Raw genomic sequence first — 12,347 nt, forward strand, 5'->3', positions numbered from 1 at the left:
TTTTAATGAATTGCCATATTATTCAATTTACCCAACTACCTCACTTTCTATTTATCTACTTTCTAAATATTTGAGAATAGGTGGTATACATCATATTCCTTGAACATGCAATGCTGCCGTGTCCATTTCCCAAGAACAAAGCTATTCACTTATAAAACCACCTTAAGTACAATTAATCAGTTCAATAAATTTTACACTGATATAAAGCTTATATAGTCCATACTCCAATTTTTTCGCACATCCCAATAATGTCTGTTAGGGCATTTTCTCCTAAATTTTCAGATCTAGTCTGGGATCATCACGTAGAGCCTTTAGTTGCTACTGCCTCTTTAATCTCTTTTCCTCTCTCTTTTTAAAACGTGGATACATACATACAACCTGAACAAGCATACAATTCATGGTATTATGTTCACAATGTTGTGTTATCTTCACCAGATAACTTTTCTATCACCCCAAACAGAAGCTCTATGCCCATGATGCATTATCTCCCCCTTCTCCTCCCTGACCCCAAAAAGTAATCTGTTCTCTATTTTCTGTCTCTATGAGCTTCATATCCTGGCAACTTAATGTAAGTGGAATCATACAATATCTGTCCCTTTGTGCCTGACTGATTCCATCCTGCGTAATGTCCTCCCTGCTGCGCGATTTGAGGCACTTCCCCTGAGGTGTGCGCATGTGGGATGGGGAGGGGACCGCTGCCCATCCTTTCTCAAAGCAGGAGATGGTGTTCTTAGGGTGGGGACAGAGCAGGAGGAACATCTGCGAGGCTGGAGGGAGCTGCGGCTCTGCCCTGGAGGCTCAGGCAGAAGGCCAAGGGGCCCCTACCTCCCGCCCACCTTCCTGGGTGTGGAGGGCAGCTCCTGATTTCTTGGCTCCCTCTTCCTCTCCGCATCGGGGCTCACTCACCTGGTCTGGGCCTCTACTCGAGCCTTCACAAGCTCAGTTCCTTTGGGATCGCATTCATCCAACACCCACCCACCAGCTAGCTCCTGCCTGTTCCACCACCTACCTGGCGAGATGCCAGATCCACAAATCTCCATAGTGCACATTCTGAGTGTCTGGCTGTAAGATAGTGGATAAAAATTTAGAGGTTTGTGGTAGGTCGAATCACACTCCCTACAAACACATGTTCAAATCCTAACCCCCCGACCTGGAAGTGTGAGCTCATTTGTAAATGGGACCCTCGAAGATCCTGTTAAGATGAGGCCAAGCTCAGGCAAACTCACTGCCTTCCCCCTGTCTACGTGGGACATGACTCCCAGGGGTGTAAATCTTCCTGGCAACATGGGACAGAAATCCTAGAATGAGCTGGGGCTCAGCATCAAGCAATTGAGAAAATCTCGACTGAAAGGAGAAAGAGAGAAATGAGACAAAATAAAGGGTCAGTAGCTGAGAGATTTCAAATCGAGTCGAGAGGTTATCCTGGAGGTTATTCTTAAGCATTATATAGATATCCCCTTTTTAGTTTAAGGTGTATTAGAGAGGCTGTATTAGAGAAGCACCTAAAACTGTAGAGCTGTGTTCCAGTAGCCATGTTTCTTGAAGACAATTGTATAATGATATAGTTTTCACAAGTGACTGTGTGATTGTGAAAACCTTGTGTCTGATGATCCTTTTCCCTACGATATGGACAGATAAGTAAAAGATATGGATTACAATAAATAAATAATATAGGGAACAAATGTTAAAATAAATTGGGTAGAGGGAAATACTAGCGGTCAATGAGAGGGAGGAGTAAGGGGTATGGTATGTATGATTTTTTTTTCTGTTTTCTTTTTTGTTTCTTTTTCTGGAGTGGTGTAAATGTTTTGAGAAATGGTCATGGTGATGAATATACAAGTATGTGATGATGTTGTGAGCCATTGATTGCACACCAAGTACAGAATGTTCATATGTTAAGAATGTTTGTGTTGTATGTTGATTGATTTTATTAATAAAAATTGAAAAAAAAAAAAGATGAGGCCAAATCGAAACAGAGTTGGCTTTCACTCCGTATGATTGGAGTCTGTGCTGGTTTGAATTTGTAGACCCCAGAAAAGCCATGTCCTTTAATCCTCATTCAATATGGCTGGGTGGGAACTTTTTGATTGTTTCTATGGAGATGTGACCCACCCAATTGTGGGTGGTAACTTTTGATTAGATGATTTCCATGGAGAGAAGTCTCCACCCATTCAAGGTGGGGTTGCTTACGGGAGCCCATTAAGAGGGAACCAGATTGGAAAAAGCCACAGAGACCACACAGACAGAGACCTTTGGAGATTAAGCAGGAAAATGCCCCCAGGGGCGCTCGGCACAACAAGAAGCCAGGAGAGAAAGCTAGCAGACGTCCATGTGCCTTTCCGGTTGAGAGAGAAACCCTGAATGTTGTCGGCCTTTTTTTTTTTTTTTTTTATTAATAAAAAAAAATTAACTAACACAACATTTAGAAATCATTCCATTCTACATATACAATCAGTAATTCTTAATATCATCACATAGATGCATATTCATCATTTCTTAGTACATTTGCATCGATTTAGAAAAAGAAATAGAAAGACAACAGAAAAAGAAATAAAACAATAGAGAGAAAAAATTTTTTTAAATTAAAAAAATAAAAAATAAATAATAATAATAATAATAATAAAACTATACCTCAGATGCAGCTTCATTCGGTGTTTTAACATAATTACATTACAATTAGGTAGTATTGTGTTGTCCATTTCTGAGTTTTTGTATCCAATCTTGTTGCACAGTCTGTATCCCTTCCGCTCCAATTACCCATTATCTTACCCTGTTTCTAACTCCTGCTGGTCTCTGTTACCAATGACATATTCCAAGTTTATTCTCTGATGTCGGTTCACATCAGTGGGACCATACAGTATTTGTCCTTTAGTTTTTGGCTAGACTCACGCAGCATAATGTTCTCTAGGTCCATCCATGTTATTACATGCTTCATAAGTTTATTCTGTCTTAAAGCTGCATAATATTCCATCGTATATATATATATACCACAGTTTGTTTAGCCACTCGTCTGTTGATGGACATGTTGGCTGTTTCCATCTCTTTGCAATTGTAAATAATGCTGCTGTAAACATTGGTGTGCAAATGTCCGTTTGTGTCTTTGCCCTTAAGTCCTTTGAGTAGATACCTAGCAATGGTATTGCTGGGTCGTATGGCAATTCTATATTCAGCTTTTTGAGGAACCGCCAAACTGCCTTCCACAGTGGTTGCACCATTTGACATTCCCACCAACAGTGGATAAGTGTGCCTCTTTCTCCGCATCCTCTCCAGCACTTGTCATTTTCTGTTTTGTTGATAATGGCCATTCTGGTGGGTGTGAGATGATATCTCATTGTGGTTTTGATTTGCATTTCTCTAATGGCCAGGGACATTGAGCATCTCTTCATGTGCCTTTTGGCCATTTGTATTTCCTCTTCTGAGAAGTGTCTGTTCAAGTCTTTTTCCCATTTTGTAATTGGATTGGCTGTCTTTTTGTTGTTGTTGTCGGCCTTCTTGAGCCAAGCTATGTTTCCCTGTTGCCTTAGATTGGACATTTCTATGGCCTTGCTTTAATTGGGACATTTTCATGGCCTTAGAACTGTAAACCTGCAACTTAATCCATTTCCCTTTTGAAAAGCCATTCTGCTTCTGGTATATCACATTCCAGCAGCTTGGAAACTAGAACAGAGTCTTATAAGCAAAGGAAATTTGGAAACGGACCTACAAGCCATGTGAGGAGACATAGATCACCCCATGATGGAAGCCAAGATTGGTCGCCCGCAAGCCACCACGAGGTCCCTACAGCCTTCAGAGAAGGCCTGCTGATCTCTTAGTTTTGGGAATCTACCCTTCGAACTGTGAGCCAATAAACTCCTGTTGTTTAAGCCAAAACAAAACAGAGACCCTGCAGGAGAGTATGATATAAAGGACTTCTGTGTCCCCTTAGTCCCTTCCTTTCTCCCCTCCCTTTTCTCTGGTATTAGTGAGGAGCTTTTTTAGCAGAAAAGCGCATGAGTGCTCTCTAAGAGCCTGTCTCTATGCGCAAGAGCGCGGCCTGTTTGTTGGTAGATGCCATGCCCCGCAGAAGGCCTGGCCTGGCTCACTGTGAGACCCCCAGGCAGGGGTGAGAAACAGTGACTTCCCCCAGCCCACTGCGAGGGTGGCAGCAGGAAGAAGTAGGGCCCAGGGGAAAGGAGAGAAGCATAAAGAAGGGACCTTTCGGGAAAAGGCACTCCCGACTGACTGTGGGTGGCAATCTATAGGAACAAAGTGAAAACATGTGTGCCCCACTCTCCAAGGCCACACTCCATGTGTGTTAAGGGTCAGTAGGAAAAGCACTGCTGCTGCCCAGCCAGTGGACTCAGGTTTGGCTGGAAATGGAGACGAGGCTGGAAAAGCGGGGCAGATTGTAGCGCCAACACCACCGCTGAGCACACAGTACGCATTGAATTAATCCCCACCCGCTCCGACTCAGTATTTTATTTTGAGAAATCTCAAACCTATAGAAACTTGAAAGAATGGTTCAGTGGACACCTGTACACCTTTCACCTAGATTCACCGACTGCTAACATTTTGTTCATTTGCTTTATCTATTTATATATAATTATAAAGACACATATGCATGCGATTTTGGGGACTGTTCAAAAGTCACAAGCATCATGACACACTACCCCGAGATACTTCAGCACATATCTCGCAGGAACAAGGCCATTCTCCTCCATAATTGCAATGCTGTTCCCACACCCAGGGAGTCTGCCACTGCTCTGATACAGTTTTCTAACAGAAAGGCCATTTTCAATTTCTCCCATGATTCCCTTTAAGAAGAAATCTGTGATCCCATCAAGAACCATGCATTGCAGCATCGCATTTCATCTGTACGTGTGTTTGGATCAGAGCAAACGGGCTTCTCCCAGGGAGGGTGTGGAGAGAAACACAAGGAAGATAGAATTGTGGCCATTTCCCGTCCAGACTGGGCCGATGGGAGAAGAAGGGGCCGCGGGGAGGCTCAGACAGAGCTCAGGTACCGAAACACACACTGCAGGGTTCCTTCAAAATCCCTCAAGCCCTTGAAAATCTCAGATTGCCCTGGCCACCTGAAGTTCCTGGGCTCTGCTTCTTGCCAAATTCCCCCCTGGCAGGTGTGGATTCCAGGGTGGATTGTGGAGTTTACATCTGCCATGTATTGATACCCTCTGGGGTTTTGTCCCTTTTTCAGGATTTGACCACCGTCTCCTCTTCTCCCTTTCTATTGGTCCTGGGGTTGCCCAATGGTGGGGGCTGAGCAGTCCTCGTCTCCTCTTGCTAAAGAGTGAAGAAGGAGAGATGTGTATGAGTGTGTGTGTGTGTGTGTGTGTGTGTGTGTGAGTGAGTCTGTGTGTTTGGAATGAACTGAGCCCTCCTTGAACCCAGGGGCCTGGGGCCCCACCCTCCTGTTGCTATGACAACCACTTCTGTGAGGACGTGGGGCCTGAAGAATTGTGAGTGTGCAGTGAGGGAGGCAGGGGACACGCGGGGGCTCCTTGCGTCAGTGACCATAGAACTTCGATGATAATGAAGAAGAAAGAGAACACAAATTTGACATCAACTCTCAAAGTGAGTGGGCAGGGAATGAGCACCGGCAGGAGCCAGGGCCCGGGCAGGGTGACGCCCTGAGCCCTGCTGGTGTGAGCAGCTTCTCCTCTACTTGACCGCTCCTTCTTTTCCCCTTTAGGAGCCCAGAGAAGCTTGGGGGGCCCCAGGGGCAGAGAATCTCTCTTTTGACAACCCTGACGTATCTTGGAGCTCCATCTACAGCTTCACAGATGACATGGGCTATCAGGGGAGCCAGGACCTGACCAGTGTGAGCGCCCCCGCCCCGCCCCCTCCCTCCTCGGCGCCCCCCACCCCACCCCTCGCCTGCCCACCCCGCACGTGTTTTAGCTCCCCGCCAGCCACAGGACGCCCTGCGGTGACGTTCCAGGCCTTAGCCACATCCTTCCGACACGACGCCGTTCCTGTCTCGTAGGCATGCTTTCCATGGCTCGAATTCCCTCCTTCCAGGAAAAACTACCAAGAAGAACAGCAGTTGAAGCTTGCATTGATTGCATACTTATTCCATGCCAGTTCTTTTACAAGAAGTCATATCTCATTGAAGCCTCATACAACCTTATAATCTGCATTTTTATCCTCATTTTTCAGATGAAGAAATTGAGGTACCAGCAGGTGAAGTAACTCTCCCGAGATCACTTAAATAGGAAGCAGAGACGCTAGGGTTTGAGTTCAGTTTGTCTGACTCAAGAGCTCACACACACACTGCTACTCAACTTTTATTAGTCCTCCATGGTAGCCTTTCAACGTTTATATTCTGTTAAACACGCTTGGTATAAGAACCTTATATACATACATATATATATATATATATATATGGGATAAGAACCTGTATACATATAGGGTACGGTTTAAAGGCTAACTTGTTCGTTTTGTTATTGAGGTACAATTAACAAACAGTAAACTGCACATATTTAAGGTGCACAGTTTGATACATTTTGACATTTTATATACTTATGAGCCCATCGCTGCATTCAAGACAAGAAATGTATCCATCACCTCCAAATATGAGCAACCCAGCTTTCTAGAAGAGATAAATGAGAGAGTGGTTTCTTCCCTTTCAAAATGGATCTCTATTTATACACGCCTTTAGGATCCTTTCGAATAATGAGCTCCTCGTGCATTCGGAATACGCCCGCGCGCGTCCTTTGCAGATGCTGCTTTGTAGCCTGTCCTCGGTAGTTTTCAGCGGCTGCGCCCCCCCGCGGCTGCCCTTTAGAAACGTCCCCCCGCACTGTACTCCAGGGGAGCGCCAGGCTCACGCCTGCCCTCTGACTTCAGGCTCTCTCTGCCTCCCTTCCCCTCTGCTCGGTCCCACGTGTCCTGGGAGAGGCCAGGGGAGCGCACGCTTCACCCCTTGCTCTTGGATTTCCCAAGGAAGAAGAGTCCAGCGTTTCGCTGTCCAAGAGGCGGAAGCGGAGCAAGGTCGCCGTTGTCCGGGTGGAAAGAAATGGTGCAAAGACAGAGGGTGATGAGGACGAGGAAGATGAGGATTGCAAGGTAGAGCGGTCGGCTCCCTCTCCTCGAGCTCCCAGGACCATCCAGAGACAATACCCATACTCCAGGGCTAGCCCGTTGGGGCATGAGGAGCACTTGAGGATCTTGGAAAGCAGCTTGAGCCTGTCCACCGCTGAGGTCAAGATGTCCCGCTGGAGGCTGGCCGTGCTCTGTGAGTACTTATGCAGCTGCTGCCACCGGGGGCCGGAGCCGGGAGAGGAGAGCAGGACATGCGGAGCGGGGAGGGGCCCAAGTGAGCCCGGCTCAGGCGGAGGCTGCATTGGTGGGCGACGGGCCAGAGCTCAAGGGAGCTCCTCAGAGAACTCCGTGGAAAGGTCTGGGCAGAAACCAGGAGAAAAAGCCTAAACCTTCAGCTTGTAAATAAATTAAATTTTATTTTTGTGAATGGCATGTAGGACCTGGATGATTTCAGGTTTTTATCTTTCTTGAGTTTTTAACACTAGATGGATCTACTTTCTTTCTCTTTTTCTACCCCTTTCCCTCTCTCAACATCTCCTCCTTTTCTAGCTGTATGTGAATTTCTGTCAGTAAGAAACACATTCAGTGTATGAATGGGTCTGGCCTCGAGATGTTGAGAAGGTTTTCTACAAAGCTTTGAGGCCTGGAACTCCGAAAAGCTGAGAAACAACTTGAAGAGGCAGCATCTTGAGGTGACTAACTGGCGAGCATTGAAGGCCCAATGTTTCAGATTTTCAGCTTCAGAGTTGTCTCATTTCCCTCCTAGTTACTCTTAGCTGTAAAACGAAGGCTGTGAGCTTCTAACAGTAGCACACAAGAAGACGGCAAGAAAAACTGTTTTGACCAGAATGAACTTAGAAGCCATATCTAAAATTATGGTCACCCTTAGTAGCAAAGTTTAAGGCCAGCTCTAAAATTTATATTGCCGTTTCATCTTTCTTTCCTTAGCCTAAGTCAAGGAGAAAAGGACTCCCCGCCCTCCACAGCTTCCCAATCCCTCCCCTCCTTCACATACACTTTAATAATTCAGAAGGAATCTTAAAGATCAAAAAATTAATCACTATCTGATGTCAGTGAGCCTGAGATGGAGATTCTTGTGCAAATGATTTATTGAGAGAATGTCCTCAGGAGAAGGAGGATGAGAGGAAACAGGATAACGCAGGGGAAGAAAGCTAAGCAAGGATGTGGTCTTGGTTAGAATTTGCTTCAGCTGATCCTAGGAAATTCTGAAGCATGAATTACACCACAAAGCTGGTCCCACTTTTGAGGTACAGGTTTGACCTTGTGTTTAGTCCATCTCAGTCAATCATTGACTGTAGGTTGCCCAAGAGTAATAGGGTAGTAATTTGGGCAGAGAATAAAAAATATTTGCAAAGTCTTTTTGGTGGGCTGGGAAGAAAGGAGGAAATATTTAACTTCCCCATCTGGGGATTTCCTGATATTCTCACAAGCATGAGGACAACCAGGTCAATAGGCTGAGCCCTTGATCTTGGGGCTCGCCCCTATCAAGCTTATTCCTGCAAAGAAGCTCAGCCTACTGATAATTATGCCTAAGAGTCACCCCCAGAGAACCTCTTTTGTTGTTCAGATGTGGCCTCTCTCTCAGCCAACTCAGCAGGTGAACTTACTGCCCTCCCCCTCTCTACATGGGACATGAATCCCGGGGTGTAAATCTCCTCAGCAACATGGGACCTCACTCCCAGAGATGAGCTGGGATCCGACATCATGGGGATGAGAAAGCCTTCTTGACCAAAAGGAGGAAGAGAGACATGAGATAAAGTGTCAGTGGCTGGGAGATTTCAAACAGAGTCGAGAGTTTATCCTGGAGGTTTTTCTTAAGCATTATATAGATATCCCTTTTTAGTTTATAGTGTATTGGAGTGGCTGGAGGAAAGTACTGAAGCTGTTAAACTGTGTTCCAGTCGCTCTGATTCTTGAAGAAGACTGTATAACTATATAGCTTTTACAACATGATTGTGTAATTGTGGAAACCTTGTGTCTGATGCTCCTTTTATCCAGGGTATGGACAGAGGAGTAAAAAAAAAATAAGAATAAAGATAAATAAATAATAATGGAAGATAAAGGGTAAAAATTGGGTCGATTGAAATACTGTTGGTCAATGAGTGGAAGCTGTAAGGGGTATGGGATATATGAGTTCTTTTTTTTTTTTCTCTTAATTTCTTTTTCTGGAGCAGTGCAAATGTTCTAAAAATGGTGGTGAAGAATACACAACTGCAGTCATATTGTGAACCATTGATTGTATAATGTGGTTGGACTCTATGTGTGTGGAGATTTCCCAATTAAAAAAATATAATAAAGAAAAGAGTAACAGTATAGCTGTAACTTCTCCAGCAAGGCAGCCTCTAGTGGCCCAAGGCACCAAACGGTCAGTGAAGGGGCCGTCCGTGAGCTGCTAGCTGTCAGCCCTCACAGCTGGGAATGGGTGTATGGCCCAGAAAAGGGCATCTGGGCAGGGCACCAGCAGCAACTACTGTCACAACACACTTAAAGAAGGGTACATAAAAATAAATGTGCGAACGGGGGAGAAAGAGTAGCTCTTTCATACAGAAGAATTGCCACAAATAAATATAGAAGGAAGAAGGGGAATAGAAAAGCACTGTTAGAATGCCAGAGTCATTATGGCTGCAACAAGACCTAACTATGGATGGTGAAATTAGTGGGTGAAAGCTTGAGGACAAACAGGATATTCGCATGGTCCCAAAGTATCCCCTTCAAGGTATTTATGAATCACAAGGGGGAAAATAAAAGCTTTGCAGGGGAGAAACCTGAAGATACTACCTCCTTTCAACCAAATTTCAAGGTTAACATAACTAATAATAAGATGTATTATATCGACATTGTCTATCCCTGCTGTGAACCACTAAAATAGGCACATCACTTTTGTGCATTCTTGCCAAAAATGCATAACCTCAATCTAAGCATGAGACAACATCAGACAAACCCAAATTGAGGGACAGTTCTACAAAATAACTGACCAGTATGCTTTCAAATTACTTCTTTTTTGACCCATAGTTTACTTTAGCAATGGATTTCCGTATTTCCAAAAACATTTTTGTGTTGACTTCTAGAAAAATGTACTGTGATAAGAAATCATATTCTGCACTAATTCTCTCCTTTCAAATCATTGAGATTTATTGCATTTCCCCCAAATGTTTAATTTTTATAAATGTTCCATATGTGCTTTAAAAATGTACAGTAATGCTTATTGGATACAGCATTATATATATTGTATTTCATTGAGCCTATTTTATTTACTACTTGTGGTAGTTAGATTCAGGTGTCAACTCGGCCAGGTGAAGGTGCTTAATTCTATTGCTGCGGACATGAGCCAATGGCATGTGAACCTCATCTGTTGCTGATTACACTTGCAGTCGGCTAGGAGGCGTGCCTGCAGCAATGAATGATGTTTGACTTAATTGGCTGGTGCTTAAATGATGTAGCGCAGCCCAAGCAGCTCAGCATACCTCACCTCAGCACTCACAGCTCAGCCCAGGCCTTTGGAAACGCAGAAAGGAATCACCCCAGGGAAAGTTGTTGGAACCCAGAGGCCTGCAGAGAAGGCCAGCAGAGATCACCCTGTGCCTTCCCACGTAAGAAAGAACCTCACTTGAAAGTTAGCTGCCTTTGCTCTGAGGAAGTATACATTAACTAAATAAATCCCCTTTTATTGAAAGCCAATCCGTCTCTGGTGTGTTGCATTCTGGCAGCTAGCAAACTAAAACACTACTATTTTATTATATAGGTGAAGCTGAGTGGTTTCATTTACTACCATTGTTTTATTTACCATCAAAAAGCTTTAACTTGCTGCCAATTAAACTATGACTCAAATTCAGGAGACCAACAATTGTAAAATCTACCAATTCCAGAGACAGTTAAAATGTGTCTTAGGATTTAATGATATATGCCATATCCTCACTGATTTTTCCCTAATTATAGAGAGAAATATATTAAAATCTATGATTGGAGATTTTTCTAATTCTCTTTGTATAGTGTTCTCAATTTTTGTTACTATATTAATGCCATCTTATTAAATGTACAAATATATTTAGGATTATTATATTTCCCTGGAAAATATTATCATTTATGAATATTTGAGTTTATACCCATAGATTAATACTCTTTATCTCTAATATTGCTTTTTGCCCAAACTTCTGTTTGGTCCACTATTAAAATCACTATGCCAACGTTCTTCTAGTTCATGTTTGTATAGTTTATCTTTTTCCAGACTTTTACTTTCAATTTTTCTGTTTTCATGTTGTGCTGGTTTGAAATGATGTATGGACCCTAGAAAAGTCATGTTTTAATCCTAATCCCATTTTGTAAAGGCAACCGCTTCATCTAATCCCTATTCAATACTGTATGTTTGAAAATGTAATCAGATTATCTCCCTGGAACTGTGATGTAATCGAGAGAGGTTGTTAAGCTGGATTAGGTGATGACATGTCTCCACCCATTCGGGTGGGTCTTGAGAAGTTTCTGGAGTCCTATAAAAGAGGGAACATTTTGGAGAATGAAAGAGATTCGGAGAGAGCAGAGAATGCTGCAGCACAACGAAGCAAAGAGTCCACAAGCTAGTGACCTTGGGAGATGAAGAGGGAAAATACCTCCTTGGGAGCTTCATGAAACAGGAAGCCAGGAGAGAAAGCTAGCAGATGACACCGTGTTCACCATGTATCCTCCCAGCTGAGAGAGAGAAGCCCTGACTGTGTTCACCTTATGCCTTCTCACTTGAGAGAGAGATCCTGAACTTCATTGGCCTTCATGAACCAAGGTATCTTGCCCTGGATGGATGCCTTTGATTGGAAATTTCTATAGACTTGTTTTAATTGGGACATGTTCTCGGCCTTAGAACTGTATACAAGCAACTCATTAAATTCCCCTTTTTAAAAGCCACTCCGTTTCTGGTATATTGCATTCCAGCAGCTAGCAAACTAGAACACATGTGTTTTAGATATATTCTTGTGACCAAGATATAGTTGTCTTTATTTTATTGATCAAGCATGACAATCTTTGATTTTTAATTGAAGAATTTAATACATTTATGTTTAGTAAAGTTACTTATGTATTATGGCTTAAATCTGCCATATTACTTGTACTTTCTATTTATTCTGTCTATTCTACTTTCTCTTTTGTTTTGATTTAAATAAACTTTGAATTTAGATTTACAGAAAAATTGTGAAGATGGTCCAGAGAGTTCCCATATACCTATCCCCAGTTTTACCTGTTATTAATATCTTGCATTAATATTGTCTATTTGTATAATTAATAAACCAACATTGATATAT

At 43.2% G+C, this 12,347-nt stretch overlaps 1 protein-coding gene across 2 annotated transcripts; it reads left to right on the plus strand.

Annotated features, from left to right (window-relative positions):
- Positions 1-5,445: 5,445 nt before the first annotated feature.
- Positions 5,446-7,988, plus strand: LOC143678745 (uncharacterized). Of its 2 annotated transcripts, none has more exons than XR_013173427.1 (3): positions 5,446-5,571; positions 5,690-5,818; positions 5,984-7,988. XR_013173427.1 is itself a non-coding variant. In XM_077155694.1 (3 exons), exons 1-3 carry the CDS (start codon positions 5,524-5,526, stop codon positions 7,426-7,428), a joined length of 663 nt encoding a protein of 220 aa, XP_077011809.1. In that variant the 5' UTR covers positions 5,446-5,523; the 3' UTR covers positions 7,429-7,988. The 2 variants fall into 2 exon arrangements, 1 of the variants encoding a protein (XP_077011809.1); XM_077155694.1 differs by having other exon boundaries at positions 6,943-7,988.
- Positions 7,989-12,347: the final 4,359 nt, after the last annotated feature.

This window comes from Tamandua tetradactyla, chromosome 4 (assembly GCF_023851605.1).
Source record: "Tamandua tetradactyla isolate mTamTet1 chromosome 4, mTamTet1.pri, whole genome shotgun sequence".
Taxonomy (NCBI): domain Eukaryota; kingdom Metazoa; phylum Chordata; class Mammalia; order Pilosa; family Myrmecophagidae; genus Tamandua; species Tamandua tetradactyla.